Source organism: Populus alba, chromosome 11 (genome assembly GCF_005239225.2).
Source record: "Populus alba chromosome 11, ASM523922v2, whole genome shotgun sequence".
Classification (NCBI taxonomy): domain Eukaryota; kingdom Viridiplantae; phylum Streptophyta; class Magnoliopsida; order Malpighiales; family Salicaceae; genus Populus; species Populus alba.
The window spans coordinates 19,817,675-19,834,238 of NC_133294.1; the positions used below are offsets into that span (position 1 = coordinate 19,817,675).

The 16,564-nt window shown below is 32.4% G+C and overlaps 2 protein-coding genes across 2 annotated transcripts; one reads left to right on the plus strand and one right to left on the minus strand.

The window, feature by feature from the left end:
- The first annotated feature begins 1,475 nt into the window (after nt 1-1,475).
- LOC118031532 (phosphoenolpyruvate carboxykinase (ATP)) lies at nt 1,476-8,914 on the plus strand. The gene is made up of 13 exons (XM_035035965.2): nt 1,476-1,632; nt 1,853-2,162; nt 2,257-2,429; nt 2,578-2,731; nt 2,832-2,916; nt 6,301-6,401; nt 6,655-6,953; nt 7,088-7,261; nt 7,476-7,541; nt 7,715-7,893; nt 8,039-8,208; nt 8,286-8,454; nt 8,551-8,914. The coding sequence occupies exons 2-13, from the start codon at nt 1,876-1,878 to the stop codon at nt 8,692-8,694; spliced, it is 2,001 nt and encodes a 666-aa protein (XP_034891856.1). The 5' UTR covers nt 1,476-1,632; nt 1,853-1,875; the 3' UTR covers nt 8,695-8,914.
- Nucleotides 8,915-10,727: 1,813 nt separating this feature from the next.
- Nucleotides 10,728-12,461, minus strand: LOC118031534 (ubiquitin-fold modifier-conjugating enzyme 1). The gene is made up of 3 exons (XM_035035968.2): nt 12,003-12,461; nt 11,850-11,911; nt 10,728-11,092 (listed from the first exon to the last, which is right to left on the minus strand). The coding sequence occupies exons 1-3, from the start codon at nt 12,333-12,335 to the stop codon at nt 10,963-10,965; spliced, it is 525 nt and encodes a 174-aa protein (XP_034891859.1). The 5' UTR covers nt 12,336-12,461; the 3' UTR covers nt 10,728-10,962.
- Nucleotides 12,462-16,564: the final 4,103 nt, after the last annotated feature.

The following is a 16,564-nucleotide window of genomic DNA, read 5'->3' on the forward strand; positions in this document are numbered from 1 at the left end:
TATCTTTAAAAACTTGATTTGATTAATAAATCAATATATTTTTTATGTCATCATGCGAAACTCAAATCTATAAGAAATTTTTTTAAAAGTAATTATTATGAGTGTATCGATTTATCTACTAATAATCTATTTAAAGCTAGACTCGTAATTTTTAAAAACAGGAAAAAAAAAAAAAAAAGAAAAAGAAGAATAGTAGGTGGGCTGAAACTCATTGGGCCTGACCACTCGTTGAATACCAGATGTGATGCGGCGTTGACGGTGGCTCTTTGAGTCTTCGACCGTAACAGATGCCCCGTTTTTTTTTTCTTTTTAAAAAATTAAATAGTTTTTCTAATATTAAAAATAAACTCTTAAAAATAAAAATAATTATTATTATAACACAAAATAATATCTTAAAAAAAATAATCAAAATTCATCTGCGCCAGTGTACGTATGGTCAAGAAGATAGCTTTTTATTTAGATTTTTTATAAAGTAAGGAGAGTAGGTCTTGAGAGGGCAGAAATCAAGGGTTTGACATGTTCATAGCAAGCCATCAATTAATATTTAAAAATATTTATTAGAAGTTTATGTCCTTTTTATCCACAGATTACGCTATCGTGTAAATCACTTTTCGTATATAATATGATATGGAAATGGAAAGCCTTAAAAAAAAAAACAATTAAATTTATTTGATTAAGAATGTCATGTTTCCAAGTCATGCTGATATTTAGTGATTTAAATCATATGATCATTTCCCGTCAGCCGCTCGTTCACGCAAAGCTTGTGATTAGTTTATATCCATCGCATGTGCAGATCAAAAAAGCACACCCAGTGGATTAATATTTTTTGGGAAAGTCTTTGCATGTAAGAATCAAGCTTATCTTTCAAATTTAATTGAAAATAAGTCACTCGTATTAAAATTTAAAATTCATAAAATCTCAACTTTTAAAATTTAGATGAAAACGTACTTCTTGGTAAATTCTTAAGCCAAAGAGCTTGTTTTGAAAACACTGTTAAAATCATGTTTTTTTAAAGATTTAAATTTTTTTTTATTTAAAATTATTATTTTTTATTTTTTATTATTTTAACTTGTTGATATCATAATTAATTTTTAAAAAATAAAAAATATATATTATCTTGATGTATATTCAAGTAAAAAAAATACTTTAAAAAAATAACTATTAATATATTTTCAAACATTTTTAAAATATGATATTGATAAACACAAAAATATGAAATAAAATTATTTTTCCATGATATAAATATTATTTGGCAATTACAATATTAACCCTATAAAATTTCTCCGTCCAATATCATAGCCACATTCTCATGTGGCCAGTGTTTAACATCCATGATAGGACTGATTTTAGTGCTTTAGAAGGAAGACGTGTGTGACCAGATGCCTTTTTCATGACAGCTTCCATACACCCATGTCCATACCCACGACATGGCCTTGCATACTGTTTTGGTTTTAATTCGACTTTGGATTTTTCCAGTTTATTAACTGTCTAAGGCTCTTAACTATGGTTAGCTAAACCCTGGTCAAGTTTGCCTTTTATAGAGGATTAGCCAGTGCATTTGGAGATCATACTTGCTTGGATCCCGCCTCTTCCACTTTGCGTTAGAAACAAAAAATCTGACACTCAGTGCCTGTATGTGAGCGACGATTTTCCTTCCTTCCTCTGTTTGTTTCAAGAAATTTCTCTGCCATCATCCTTATCCTTGTCAACTAATTTTTAGCATTTCAATGTTTTCTTTTTCGTTCTTATCCTGATCAGTTAGTTTTTGAGCTCGAAACTTTCTTGTTCCATCTGCAAGGGGTATTCAATATTCAATTATAGCTTAAAATCTTGAAGCTGTGGCTTTTTGCAGATCGCATATAGAGGAAGAAGAAGATGGACAACAAGGCACCTGACAATGGAGAGTTTAGCTTTGCTAGCAATACTCCCCGGAGTACTGGACGGAAAGGGCTGCCTAAAATCCAGACACAAGATCATAACAAGAAGGCAAACGACGTGTGTCATGATGACAGTGGAACACCAGTGAAAGCCAAAACGATCGATGAACTCCATTCTCTACAGAGGAAAAAATCAGCACCCACCACTCCCATCAAGGGAGCTCAGGGTGCTTTCAATGCTATCTCTGAAGAAGAACGCCAGAAACAGCAACTCCAGTCCATCAGGTGATCAGATTATAGTTTTCAGAAATTAATTACGATCTGGTTACTGTGCGGTCAGTTCTTTATGGTTTCTTTTCTATGTTGTTGCTTTTTACAGTACTTCCTTGGCATCACTGATGAGAGAGACAGGGCCAAAGTTAGTGAAAGGGGACCCGGCAAGGAAGGGAGAGGGGCAACAAATTGCTCATCATCATCATTATACGCCCACCATCAGCGCTAGCGACAGTTCTCTCAAGTTTACCCATTACCTCCACAATCTTTCTCCTGCTGGTATAATTAATCAAACCTTCCTCGAGATTTCACCTTGTCTAATTATTTCCACTCTCTCTTGCGTGCTCCTTGGACTGTCTATATGAACCTTGTCCCCGTGGCTTAGAAGATGTATTAAGTTTAACATCATTGAATTAATGTGGTGCAGAACTCTATGAACAAGCAATTAAGTCCGAGAAAGGTTCCTTCATAGCATCATCTGGCGCCTTAGCTACACTTTCCGGGGCAAAAACAGGCAGGTCGCCAAGAGATAAACGTGTTGTCAGGGATGAAACCACCGAAGATGATCTTTGGTGGGGAAAGTAAGTCTCTTTTAATCAATTTTTTGCTGCTATTAAATAAGTATCAAGATCCCTTTTACATTAGTTTAGTCCTTAATTCTGATCACTAATTTCTTTGCAGGGGATCACCTAATATTGAAATGGATGAACATACTTTCATGGTCAACAGAGAAAGAGCTGTCGATTATTTGAACTCGCTGGACAAGGTATGTATATTGATAATTGATCGCTTAAAGTTGAGCTCTCTTTGCTTTTATGGTTATTCAAATTAATCCATCTCTGAAAAACAAGTCTAATTAATTGTCACTTGCTAAAGATTCTGCTTGTTTACGCGGCTGGTAATGAAAAAAATCAATTTACTGTGTATGAGGTCCACTCGGATTTTTGTGTTCAAAAGGCTGTAAATCCTATTTTTTACGCAATATAGACTTTAAAAAATAACAAACTTTAAAAAATAATGAACAGTGTAATGCACTGCACTGTTCATGTGAAAAATGCAATTCACTTGCACTGTCCACACTTTTTTTTTAAGTGTGTTAATTGTATTATTTTAAAAAAAAAACTAATTTAGAGAATTAAACTCATTCGTGATGCGAACAATATTTTTTTTTGAAAAACTAGTATAAAGTGAATTAAATTCACTCGTACAGTAATATCAATTTTATATTTGATAATATTTTATTTAATTTTATTACACGCTCAAAAAATTATAAAAACTGTAGTTCTTATCGGATGAATTTTGTATGTAATGGAATTATAAATAGTTTAATGGAATAATAAAAAATATTTTATATAAAGTATTATTTATTTCATGATTTAATAGGAGTAATTAATTTTACAATATTTAAATTTAAAACCATCAATATTAATAGATATATATATATATATATATATATATATTTAAATTATTTTATAACCTCAATTTCAAAAACATTTTTTAACAAACACATTAAACTATTTTTTTTTCCACCTCAATTTCAACCACAATTTTAACAAAACACTTATTTTTTCAAATCAATCCTCAACTAAAAATACTTTTTATAAAATATTTTTTTCAAATCACAACCACAACAGCTATCGTAATATCAAATACACTCTAAGCCTTTCTCAAGTGATTGAAAAAGCGGCCCAAATGTTTTTTTTTGTTTTTGCAAAATTTATTTTTATATATACAAATTTATTATTTTATATATTTTTAGTATACAAAATAAATTTAAAAAATAAAAAAATATATTTTTTTCAATATATTTTACAAATAAAAAATACTTTAGAAATAAATAACTATGACAGTAACGACAAATGCCACCTTAAGTAATTTGCCCCTGCTTGACTTACTAACAATTAATCGCTTGCCAGTCACAACTTCGTATTGGTCCGAATTGTTTAGATGGTCTTCTTATTTCATGGGAGACACGTCCTCACTTGCTGGCAATAACAACTGAAACATTATACAATACAGTATTAACCAGTAACTAATTAGTAATTAATTTTAGTCTAATCTCACATATATCACCATTTCTTTCTACGTCTTTGTTAGTAAATTCTTTTTTTTTTAAAAAAAAAAAAAAAAACAAGTGTTTGCTCGCCACCGCCGTAACAGCTCTGTTTTTGTATGTAAGTAATCCACAATGATGATAATAGTAGTAGCTTCATAGTGTTGCATATGGCCCATTTCTTTTTTGTCTCTTGAAAAAGAAAAACTAAATGACATCACTAAAACACTGGGACACCTGAATGAAAATTCCATGGATTTGTAATTTCATTTATTTTTTTAAAAAAATTGTTAAGTCAACTAAATTATATTAAATCAATCACTAAATAATTTAATTTAAAATTTAAATTAAATTAGGATTTGGATCGGAAGATTTCAATAATTACCAGCTAGCTACATTTAATGATACTTTCAAAAGACTTTCCACGACAAAGCAGCACAAGCATTGTTTTATTATTATAGTTTTTTAATGCACTCGAATTAAAATTATTAGGGTGTGTTTTTTGAAAAAAATTAATTTTTTTTTGAAATAATGATACAATGATGTCAAAGAAACAAATATTATAGTTAAATGTTTCCGAAAAATAAAAAGAAAAAGACACGCTAAGGCGACATAAGGAATTTTAGTTAGAGAGGTATTTCTTTCATATTTATTTTAAATAGACCTGATTTTTTTGGGTATGTTTTTTTGAATGCTTTTAATTTTTATTAAATAAATAATATAGAAAAAAATATTATGATTTTCAAATTAAAGATATTAATAAGAAAAAGGAAGACCTTTATTAACAAATTATTTTTGTTTTAATGGAATTTAAAGTATTACTTTTCTTATATAAAATATTAGTTCCATATTATTAAGTTAAAAAAACTAAAAAGCTTTTAGCGGCACATAATCAAATATCTTTATTTGTGCTTGTTTTTAACTTTACAACTTGGTCTTTAAGTACCTTTAAAATCTCTTGGCAAATATAAACCCTGATTTACTTTCTTAAATGAATGCATCACATTTTGAGTAGATAATTAAAAAAATTCTTGCTGCATGAAAAATCTATAACAATGCCTTACTTTTTCTTACGTTAAGAAGTTAACAAAAAAAAGAGCTAAGAGCTTTGCGTAGCACAAGCTAATTAAGAAAGAATCCATAGCGCCATGGCCTTGGCCTTTCTCTATATGTTTGCACGAATCTTATGCTTCCCGGGTCCCAAGATTACAGATTAGAGATCTGCAAACTGCCCAAACCTTCTTTCTGGCTGTCTTGGAATTGAATCGTAACCTTGACGTCTTAACACGAACCAAGCAGTCGTGCCCTCTTTTTGTCCATAATTTCTTTTTGACATGGCCCCGGGTTCAACTTGTAAGGTTTGTGTGAGTTGGGACCGGGTGCCAAGATACACTGAGCTTGGATTTTTTATTTTTATTTTTGTCTGGTGTGGCTAATCCAGTTCTTTTCACTTCCACGACTGGTGTCCACAGGCTGGTCGTGGAAGATCCCACAAGATTGATTTGAATATGATGTCTATGTAAAGTAAGAGTTGCTGATGAGTGGTTATAACTAACAAGCACTAGATTCTAAATGATATTCAATGCACGAGGTCTTATATCTCATCCAAAGTTCTTTCCTTCAGGACATTTGAGGGTCTTTTGCATGCCCCTCTTAACTGATTGAACTTATCAAGCTGTGCTGCTTGTTTCATGTCTATTTGTTTCTACCAAGGAATTGGTAGTATAGATGTAACAACTAGTTTGGAACACGAAGGCTTGATAGTTGATAATTCAATCCTGCAACTCTCAAGCAGTCACATAGAAAATATACAAGAGAAATATAATTGGCATGAAGGGTCCTCTGATGTAACTGTTTTTGCTGTACTGTCTTCTACTTTGAGGTTTTTCCATGGACAGAAATGATCGCAGGCTTCTTAATTCGTGGTAAAAATAAATGATTGAAATTTTGACTGTCATCTGATTTGTATCTGAGCTACTCGGCAATACATATGACTATCCAGTAGTCTTTTCATTCTTCAAGAAAAAAAACATCTTTTACGTTTTGTGGTGACTTGTTAACTGATGTGAGAGTGACAGTGGTAAACCTGCATTTCAGGTCTTTATAAATGACCAGTTCCTGAATTGGGACCCAGAACACAGAATTAAAGTTCGTATCGTTTCAGCCAGGGCTTACCATTCCTTGTTCATGCACAACATGTAAGTGATGAGGCGAAAGCTACCTAGTCATTTTAACAATTTGTCTCCCTTTCTTTCATATGCTTTGAATTTTAAGTAATTTTCCTTGCATTGTTTCCTCGACATGTTAGCTGTTCTTAGCTTAGAATGCATTGACGGTGCAAAATTATTTGCTTCCAATTGTTCACCCTTATTACAAAAAGTTAGGCAAGTGTGACAAGAGATGCGATGATGTGTTAGTTTAGTTTATTTTCGATAATTGGGTGGGTTACAGGTGTATCCGACCCACTCCTGAAGAGCTAGAGAACTTCGGAACTCCGGACTTCACTATATACAACGCCGGACAGTTCCCATGTAACCGTTACACCCATTACATGACTTCCTCTACTAGCATAGACATCAATCTTGCTAGGAAGGAGATGGTCATCCTTGGCACCCAATATGCTGGGGAAATGAAGAAGGGTCTATTCGGGGTAATGCATTATCTCATGCCTAAGCGTCAAATCCTCTCCCTTCACTCTGGCTGCAATATGGGGAAAGATGGGGATGTTGCCCTCTTCTTTGGATTATCAGGTACAGTTAACTTGGAACTTAAACGTGCAACATGGAGCAATCAACTGCCTGCTGATATGTGCCTCGTACGATCTCCACATGATACTCGTTTCTATTACAAATTGTTTCTAACAATTCTTCCTTTGGTGTCGCAGGTACCGGGAAGACAACTCTGTCCACAGATCATAATAGGTATTTAATTGGAGACGACGAACATTGCTGGAGTGAGAATGGTGTGTCAAACATAGAAGGCGGTTGCTATGCCAAGTGCATTGATCTCTCGAGAGAGAAGGAGCCCGATATTTGGAATGCCATCAAGTTTGGGACTGGTAATATGTATATGTATATTGATCCATCTTCCAATTCCTTGTTTTGAGAAAATGCCAACAAGTTTTATTCTCTAGTATGGATAACATCAAATGAGAACTTGTGATGTGGAAGCGCTTCACTTGAGCAAGCACATGATATTGTTCTCCCTTTTTAAGTAATTTCCATTTGGTTGTACTGATTATAGCTACTAAGAATATTGCCTATATGTGGTAGTATTGGAGAATGTGGTGTTTGATGAGCATACTCGAGAAGTGGATTACATGGACAGCTCAGTTACAGGTAATAATAAATCAACGTATATTTGATTAAGCTTAAATAAGATGTCTATACTACTCGTTTGTGCATATCAAAAGGATTTTTGTAAAATTAAAAATCTCCTCTATTGGGCTGCTAACTCAGCTCTTCTTGCAAACTCACCTTGATACATGCTAAGCTGGTTTTTCTGGTTGCAGAAAACACGCGAGCAGCATATCCTATTGAGTACATTCCAAATGCTAAGATACCGTGCGTCGGTCCCCATCCAAAGAACATCATTCTACTGGCATGTGATGCATTTGGCGTGCTCCCACCTGTGAGCAAGCTGAGCTTGGCACAGACCATGTATCACTTTATCAGTGGTTATACAGCTCTGGTAATCATAAACTTGTCCCGTCTTCAATCCGATCCCAGATTGATCTGCAATAGATGTTCTACTTCCCCCTTCAACTTGACAAGGTCAATTAGACTCCTGGTTCAATAGAGAGACTTGATTAGTAATTATCTCATCTCCTAAACAGGTAGCCGGGACAGAGGATGGTATAAAGGAGCCGCAGGCAACATTTTCAGCCTGCTTCGGTGCAGCATTTATAATGATGCATCCTACCAGGTATGCGGCCATGCTGTCTGAAAAGATGCAGAAACATGGGGCTACAGGATGGCTTGTCAATACCGGCTGGTCAGGTGGAAGGTATGCTGCTTGACAATTGACACATTTTATATATCACACATTTCGGTTCGGTGGATAATTTTCCAAGTGTTTGGCAGTTATGGATCCGGAAAACGTATCAAGTTGGCATACACTCGGAGGATCATCGATGCAATCCACTCCGGTAGCCTTTTGAATGCTAGCTATAAAAAGACTGAAGTTTTTGGTCTCGAAATCCCAACTGAGATTGAGGGCGTGCCTTCAGAAATCTTGGATCCTGTCAACACTGTATGTTGGCTGTCTTTATCCTATTTCTCAACTTGTTTCTTAACCCTTCAAATATGTGCCTTCCATTGATGCATGTAATTGTAATTTTACTTGTAGTGGACGGACAAGAATGCATACAAGGATACCCAGTTGAAGCTGGCTGGTCTTTTCAAGAATAATTTCGCGGTGTTCACAAATTATAAGATTGGAAAGAACAGCATGCTGACCGAGGAGATTCTTGCAGCTGGCCCTAATTACTAGTCGGGTGCTTTCAGATCGGAGAGAGTGAAACTGAAAGGAATAAAACGAGGCTAAGCTAAATACATCTCGTAACATATATTATGCCTCGGTTAATATCAACGATTCAAGTCGTTTTATTTAGGTTTAATCGAATTGGAGCGTGTTGTGTATGAAGTGGTTTTTTAATGATATTTCAGACTCTCTCTTTTATATCTATAAATGACATCCTTCAATTATGTCATCTTCGTTCGTTCGAGCTAGAAATGTATTTTGCTTATGGAATTTTCAATTGTGCTAGAAATTTGACTTGTTTTTTGCTTATTTCTATTTGTTAAAAAAAAAAAAAAAAAAAAAGCGCAGTTAAGTTATTAATTTATTTAGAAGTGTGATTATAGTTGTTTTTTAAAGTATTTTTATTTTTTAAAAGTTATTTTGAAAATAACACATTAAAATAATTTTAAAAATTAAAAAAAATATATTTAAAAAAAAATTAATTTTAAAAAAATATAAATTAGTGCTTTCTTTTCATTGGGACTGAACTTGTCAGTATCGACAGCACACGCACACGTCAGCTACAACCGCTCTTATTGAGAAATTCCCGTGGCTACTTCCATGCCAAAAGCACTGTTCGAAAACAATTAACTTCTATCTTTGACAATTCTCTCGTCCCAGGCTTAACTCAGTGCCTGAAAAGTGAAAACTTTGGAAAACTCAGATTTGAAGTCATTGAGAATTGGTTGGTGTTAGGAGCTGGACACTTTGCCACGTGGATTGACAACGTTAACATCTCTAGAGATTTTGGAGATTATTGAGTGTCCTAGTTTAGCCTCCTTGCCAAAGGAAATCCCAGAAGGAATGAGCTCGCTCCGATCACTCTCTATTGAGAATTGTCACAGCTTAACTTTGCCACAGCCCTTGAGCGCCTATCTATTATGTATTGTTCATATCTGGCTTCTCTGCGAAATGGCCTGCAACATCTCTCTGCACTTAAAAGTTTGACCATCATAAGCTTATGAACAGAACTAATGGAATTGCCAACATGGGTGGAGAACCTGGATTCACTTCGATCTTTGGCAATCCCAGATTGCTATAATATCAAGTCTTTGTCGGAAGGTCTCCAACTTCTCTGTGCACTCCAACAGTGGTCCTGAACTCGAGAAACGGTGTGAGATGAGCAAGGGAGCTGATTGGCAAAGAATATACCACACACCACATATTTATGTTGGATCATCAGCATCGCAGCAGAGGCGTGATACTGCTAGCAGCTCTTCTACTTCTTAGGTAAATCTATTCTAGGTCCTTGCGAGTATAAATTCATTTACAGACAGCACTTTGTCATTGAATATTAATAGAACTTGTTTTGTGCCGTGACGTGGTAGACCTTAGACCAAGACACTGAGAAAGGATGTCTTTATCCAAAGCATCGGGGTAACTGTGGCCGAAGAGACTGCCCCTCATTTATACCAGGGATCCTTCCTTCATGTATATTCTGTTTCCCGTAGTCTGCATTGAAATAAGGTGGGAGATATGCCCTGGGAAAGGAACTGGGATTGTTGCAATTTGCAAGTTATAAAGGCTCGCGGTGCGCGCATTGCTTCTTCTGAGGCTTTAACGCCACATTTTCTGTTCATCTTTAACATATTTTATGCATAACTAAAGCAACCTGTCTTGTCTTCAACTCACCGCATGAACACACTCAAGGATTGAATTAATTCAGTGTCTCCAATTACAGTATTGGATTTTTCCTCTGTTAACTCCTAAGAGGCTTATATTGTCATGTTTATGGCATGCTTCCGCTGGCATGATGAACCAATTACCAAGCTGAACGACAAGCTACGCGGAACCAAAGTACAATCAGCAACAAACTGCTGCAATTGTTGTTGTCATGGAGCTTCGAGGAAGGAAAGGGTTCCTCTAACAAGATTGAGATAAGGTACACGATTTTTCCAAGAGAGAACTTTTTAATCCCTCACAAATTTGTTTTTAATAAAATAGGAGCTAATATTTTGCAAGGACAGGAGCACATAAATAAATCCCAAAAAATGTATCTGCGATTCAATAAAGAAACAGCTCATGGTATCATTAAGCTATCAAAAGTACACACACAAAATTGACATAAATGGGGAATATTTTCATTATGTATCTGCATTTTGAAACTAAGAGTTACAAAATTCAAGTCTATGTATCCAAACCAATAGAAATTGCAATCTCAGCAGATGGATTTCACACTCCTCGAAGTTGTACATTTATGATTTAATACTTTTACAGCCGGAATGGTTCATTGAATAACTAAGACTCACTGGTTGAGGTTGCATCATCTTTGTGCTTAATCATACCAGAATCCACAAGGACTGGGACCTCTGCCGCAAGCCATGGAGCAAGACCCAAACAAAGTGCATGTGCTATGCCAAACCTAGGACTGGCCACCCAGGAGCAAAATTCAAAATATTTTATCAGTTCATAATTCCGCTAAATGGAAAGGATAAAAAAGAAATTATAAGGTGAGATTGGATGAAAGCTAGTAAGATAAAATGTAATTCAAGAAGCAGAATGGTATCAGCAACATAAAAAGTTCCAAGAGATAAATCCATTTTTGACCAAATATGGGAATGCCCACCTCTGAAAATCAATATTATCTCATGCCAATTCATACATAATGTAACATTACAACATTAATGTTCAGAGTCCCTAAAGAAGACCAACCACCACCAAACAGACAGCCAGGGGTAGTGCAACTACTGAGCCAACAAAGAAAAGAAAAGGTATATCAAAACAGCAAAACTCCTCGTAAGTCGTAAGAGTCCATGGGAAAATAGCTTACAAAATGAAAAGAATCGACAAATGAGCTCCGTTAGCAAAGAAGAAACATAATGATAACCTTAGCAGACTAACTTATTCGACTCCCCATGCTATTTCTCTAATTTCATTAATAAATGAAAATCCAACTTTGAATTGTGCATATAAAAGTAAAGTTTGCACGTTCTCATAATCCCAAATCTTAGCATCTCAACAATACATATTGCTTGATCTCTTCATTCGTTTTCAATTTACAATAATTCTTCAACAAACAAACAAAAGATCTTAATCCACAATATCAAAAAAATCCTTAATCCACAATATTAAATAAATCAATCAAACCATCAACCCAACACTGATTCAATTTAATTAAAACATACCAATTTTTAGCCCAGAGCGGCTTGAAATGAACCGTCAGACAAATCTTCCCTCCTCTATACATCTACAAACATGATCACCGAAAACAATTTAAAAAAAAAACCAAAAAAAAAAACCAAAAAAAAAAAAAAGGGAAAAAAGGACAAGAAATCAACCTTCTGAGTTTTTCCATCAAGCTGAGGCAACTCGAGTTCAGGCGCGGTAGAAGGGTAGGTAACAGGAATATCAAACTGAAGATCAAACTCGTACTTGAGGAGATTATGAACGTACCAGCACTTGCCAGTCCAACGTGTCCCTTCAGGATTGGCTGCCGAGATACGGAACCAATCGTTATCGTTTGACTTGTTCATCTGTGTATAGGCGATCAAAGCCTTGTATTCCTCTTTCAGCCTCGTTGTCCATGCAGCTCCATCTCTTGGACCTGCCTTCGTTGTTAACAGCGGGATCTGGGTCAGTGTTGATTTCGTGTTTGGATCCCATCCCTCCATTTTTGTTTTTTTCTAACCCTAACCCCCAATTCCAGATTTTATTTGTTCTTTCTTTCGCTCGTTTTAGTAGCTCCTATGTTTATCACAGCTTTAGCGTTTTGAGATGCTTTTCAAAAAAACAAATAATAAAAGAATGTTTAATATTTTAATAGTTATTGTTTTTAAAGTTTTTTTATTTAAAATATTTTAAAATTATATTTTTTATTTTTAAAAATTTATTTTTAATATTATTTAAAAAATTATAATATTATTTGAAAATCATGTATAATCAATTAATTATTTCAAATATCTTCTGAATAAACTTATTTAAAGTTGTAAAATATAACTTAGGGGCGCTTAGAAAAAGTTCAGGCGGCGAACCTAAGCTAGCGAGATGGGCCCTACGCCTTAGCCCAAAATAAATAAAAATATGCCTGGTGTTCTTGGGCCTAGAAGATGAAGGTGGCATCTTTTACTAAAAAACAACGAATGACACATCATTCATCTGTCATGTTTTTATAATATGAATTAAAAATTATATAAATTGGTAAATCACAAAAAAAAATGTTAATTACATATTAAATAGAGGACTTGATGTTTATCAAAAGAAGTAAAATATTGATGCAAATGTAAAATTTTGACCTACTGACGTGGGTAATTTTGTAATTGAATTATGTGACAATAAAATTAAATATTATTAGGAGATATAATGATTTAAATTCTATTATAAAAAAAAAATTCATTAACATTCTCTTTTCTTATTGATGTATTTTTGTATTAACAGTATGGTTTATTGAATAAAAAACAAAAAAAAAAATTGAAATATAAATTAGAAAACATTCTATTGATTTGAAATAAAAAGTTAAAAATGTATCTTTCTCGTCCAAACTTTATTCTCTTATTTATATGTTTCTTCTTTTTTTTCTTCTTTTTATAAAGACATGTATTTTTTTAATCTAAAATATTGTTTTAAATTAAAAACCGTAACATTTTTAAAAGAAAGTTTCAATTAAAAAGCACATAATCATAAATTGATAATTTTTAAATGAGATAATAAACAATATAAAATCTAGGAAAAACTATATAAAATTTTACAATAAAAAATAATTTGATAAATATTCAATCCGTGTTAGATATTCTTGGGGGAAATCTTAAATAGATAAATATATTAAGTTGATATATAATTACTAAAAAAAATAGTTGTTAGTGCTTTCATTAAAAGTTATAATGTTATTTTAAAATCATGGCATGGTCAGTTAATTATTTAAATATTCTATTTTGAGTCAATCATATTATAAAATATATATATATATATAAAAACAAATAGGGGCGGCTTGCGAAAATGCCAAGCGAGCTTAGGCCAAAGAGAGATCCACCTCCCTGAAAAAAAAGAACCTCCCTGAAAAAAAAAAAAAAAAAAAAGGGGGTGCTCTTGAGCCTAGAAGATTAAGCTGGTGACTAAGGTCTAAAGATGAGAATGACACTTCGTTCACTTACGACATTTCTCAACTATCAACGTTGACTCTGATTTTTAGAAAATCAAGGTCCAGTCCGTGGACTCTAAAGACCTAAATTTAAAATAATATTTACTAAAAAAAAAATGAAAACATCTTCATATGAACTCTAAAACACTATTACTAACCATGAAAATATATTTTTATTTGACAACAAAATTTAAAATCAAACCAATTTAAAAATTCTTTTCAAGCTTCAATCTATCTTATCAGTTATCATACATCATCTAAGAAAAAATATCTCTTCAAATAGTTCCCCTCTTTTTTTAAAAAAAAAACCTTCAAAATTATAATGACTAGTTGTTGGAATTAGATCTACTAGAGTTTTATCTTTCTCTCTCCCTCTCAATGACTCTGTTTCTTTTTTTTAGATATTTAAACACAATAAGAAATAAAAAAGAACTTAAGGATCAAAAAATAAAAAAACTAAAAAAAAAGTGATCAAACATGAAAAAAGTGAGACTTTAAATACCAATTTAACATCTCCACACCATTTGAAAAGACTTTTTTAAAATATTAATTTTGATCAATTTTAGTTTGATTGTATATATTAAGATAAATATCTGTAATAAGATTGATAATAAAATTATTATGAAATGGTTTTAAAATATAAAAATTGAAAAAAAACAATTATAGCATAAGTTTTTCTATTTTAAAAATATTTTTAAATTAATTTTGTTTTATACGAGTTAATACATGTATTTCAAATTAATTTTTCAATATAATACATGTTTACATAATAAATAATATTAAATATTTATTAATAATTTATCACTTCATCTAAAATATCATAGCTCCACCACTGCCTCAGCCCGGCCGTTGTGAAAACGAGTTTGGACCGGTAAAAAATATTGATAGATCCTGTTTATTAGATTACACGCACTTTTCTTCATGAATGCAAACCAATGATGTAAATTTTTGCAAGAATCTCCGCACTGGATTCAAGCTCGATAGGCATGTCTTGTCTCACGGTAAATCTCAATTAGATGTGTCCATTTTATCACCTAAAAGGATTAAAAGGTGATCAAAAGCATGAATTTATAATGCATTTTCCTTCCTTATTTCCCACAAATACACCTAAAATTATATTACTAAAAGCATTGATTAAAAAAAAAACTTAAAGGGCATGGTTAAATCACTATACAAATTTCATATTTTATTGTGGATTTGAATAGTAAAATAATGGTTTTTCTCTTCATAAAAAAAATTAAATGAATTGATATTGAAAAGTTGAATAGGTTCTTTTACGAGGCCCATTTCCTATTCTTGAATTATTCGGGGGTAACATTGCCTTTAAACAGCTTTTCCACATAGTTACATTAGTTAATTGCCCTTAAAAGAAAGAAAGAGACTTAACTATGGTATAGGGAATTTTTTGATATCTCAATTTTGAATTACAGTATAACGATTCTATTGTCTTAAAATTAAAATTCTCAAAGTTTGACTCCAGTGTCATATCTTTTATTTCATAATAATTATCTGGTTTCAGGGAAAATATCACATCTTAACAAATAAAGAACAAGAAAAAAGTTGTTGAAGCGTATATTGCACGTGTTGCATATATCATCTTTATGGCTTTAGGGTATATACAACTGACTTCAATGATCAAAATTATTATTACATTGTGTTATTTAATTATTCTCAACATTTTATTTCTCTATGAGTGACACATGAGGTCAAAGGACCTTTTGTTCAACACCTTCAACCCTTTGTTTTCTTTTCTATCTCCACTTATAAATTAGTGCCTAACCCTCCTCAATGGAAATAAAGGGTTGTTATCATGTCTTTTAGGTTTTTTTCCTCTGGATCTAGTTCTTTTTTTTATTTTTATTTGTTTTATTTTAATTAATTTATAAAATTGATTTTTTTTAATTTTATTATCTTTTAGTTTTTTTAATTTATCAAATTTGATTCTCATTCTTTCTATCATTTTTTTTTTATTTATTTGAGGTTATGTTTGAATTTGATTTTTTTTCAATTTCACCTTCATTCATTATTCTTTTCTCTTAGATTTGATCCTTATTTTTATTATTATTATTTTTTTACATTGACAAGTTTTATAGATTGATATTTTTATTTATATAATCATATCTCTCACTGCTAAATTATACGAGAATTGAGCTTCTTGATCGAATTTAAATATGAAATTTATTAAATTATGATTTTGAAAGATTAATCTAGGTTTATAAGATTCATCATGGCTTGCTTTGTTTTTCATATCATTAAATTAAGGTTTTTTTTATTGGATTTTAACCAAACTTAAAATTACATTGTCGTCTTTCTAGATTTTGAGACTCAAGATCTTTTTTTTTTTTTTTTAAACTACTTCATGTGTGTATCGTTATTTCGTTTTCAATATCTATTTTTTTTCTTGTATAGAGTTTATTATAAACACTTTAAAATACCATCATATAAAATAACATTCAGCAATCTAGTTCCTATATAATGAATATAGCATGTGATCTTTCAGTCTTAACATGATTAAAATCAACTCGTACCACCTGTTTAAGTTTCTACAATTCTATTTTATATTTTCCTTTGGAGGCAAGTTCTCCTCGGAATTTTCTACTTCGCCTCTCGACCTGCTCTTCTCTCTCCTCTTCATTAGAGGGCCTGTCCACTTGATTGGTGCGTTTTTGTGATGGGATCGCATCACATTTTTGCTTTTATCGCCCCATTTAGCAATATTCCTTGCCGTTCTTGCCTTGGAAATTATTCTCTCTATCCTTGTCTACT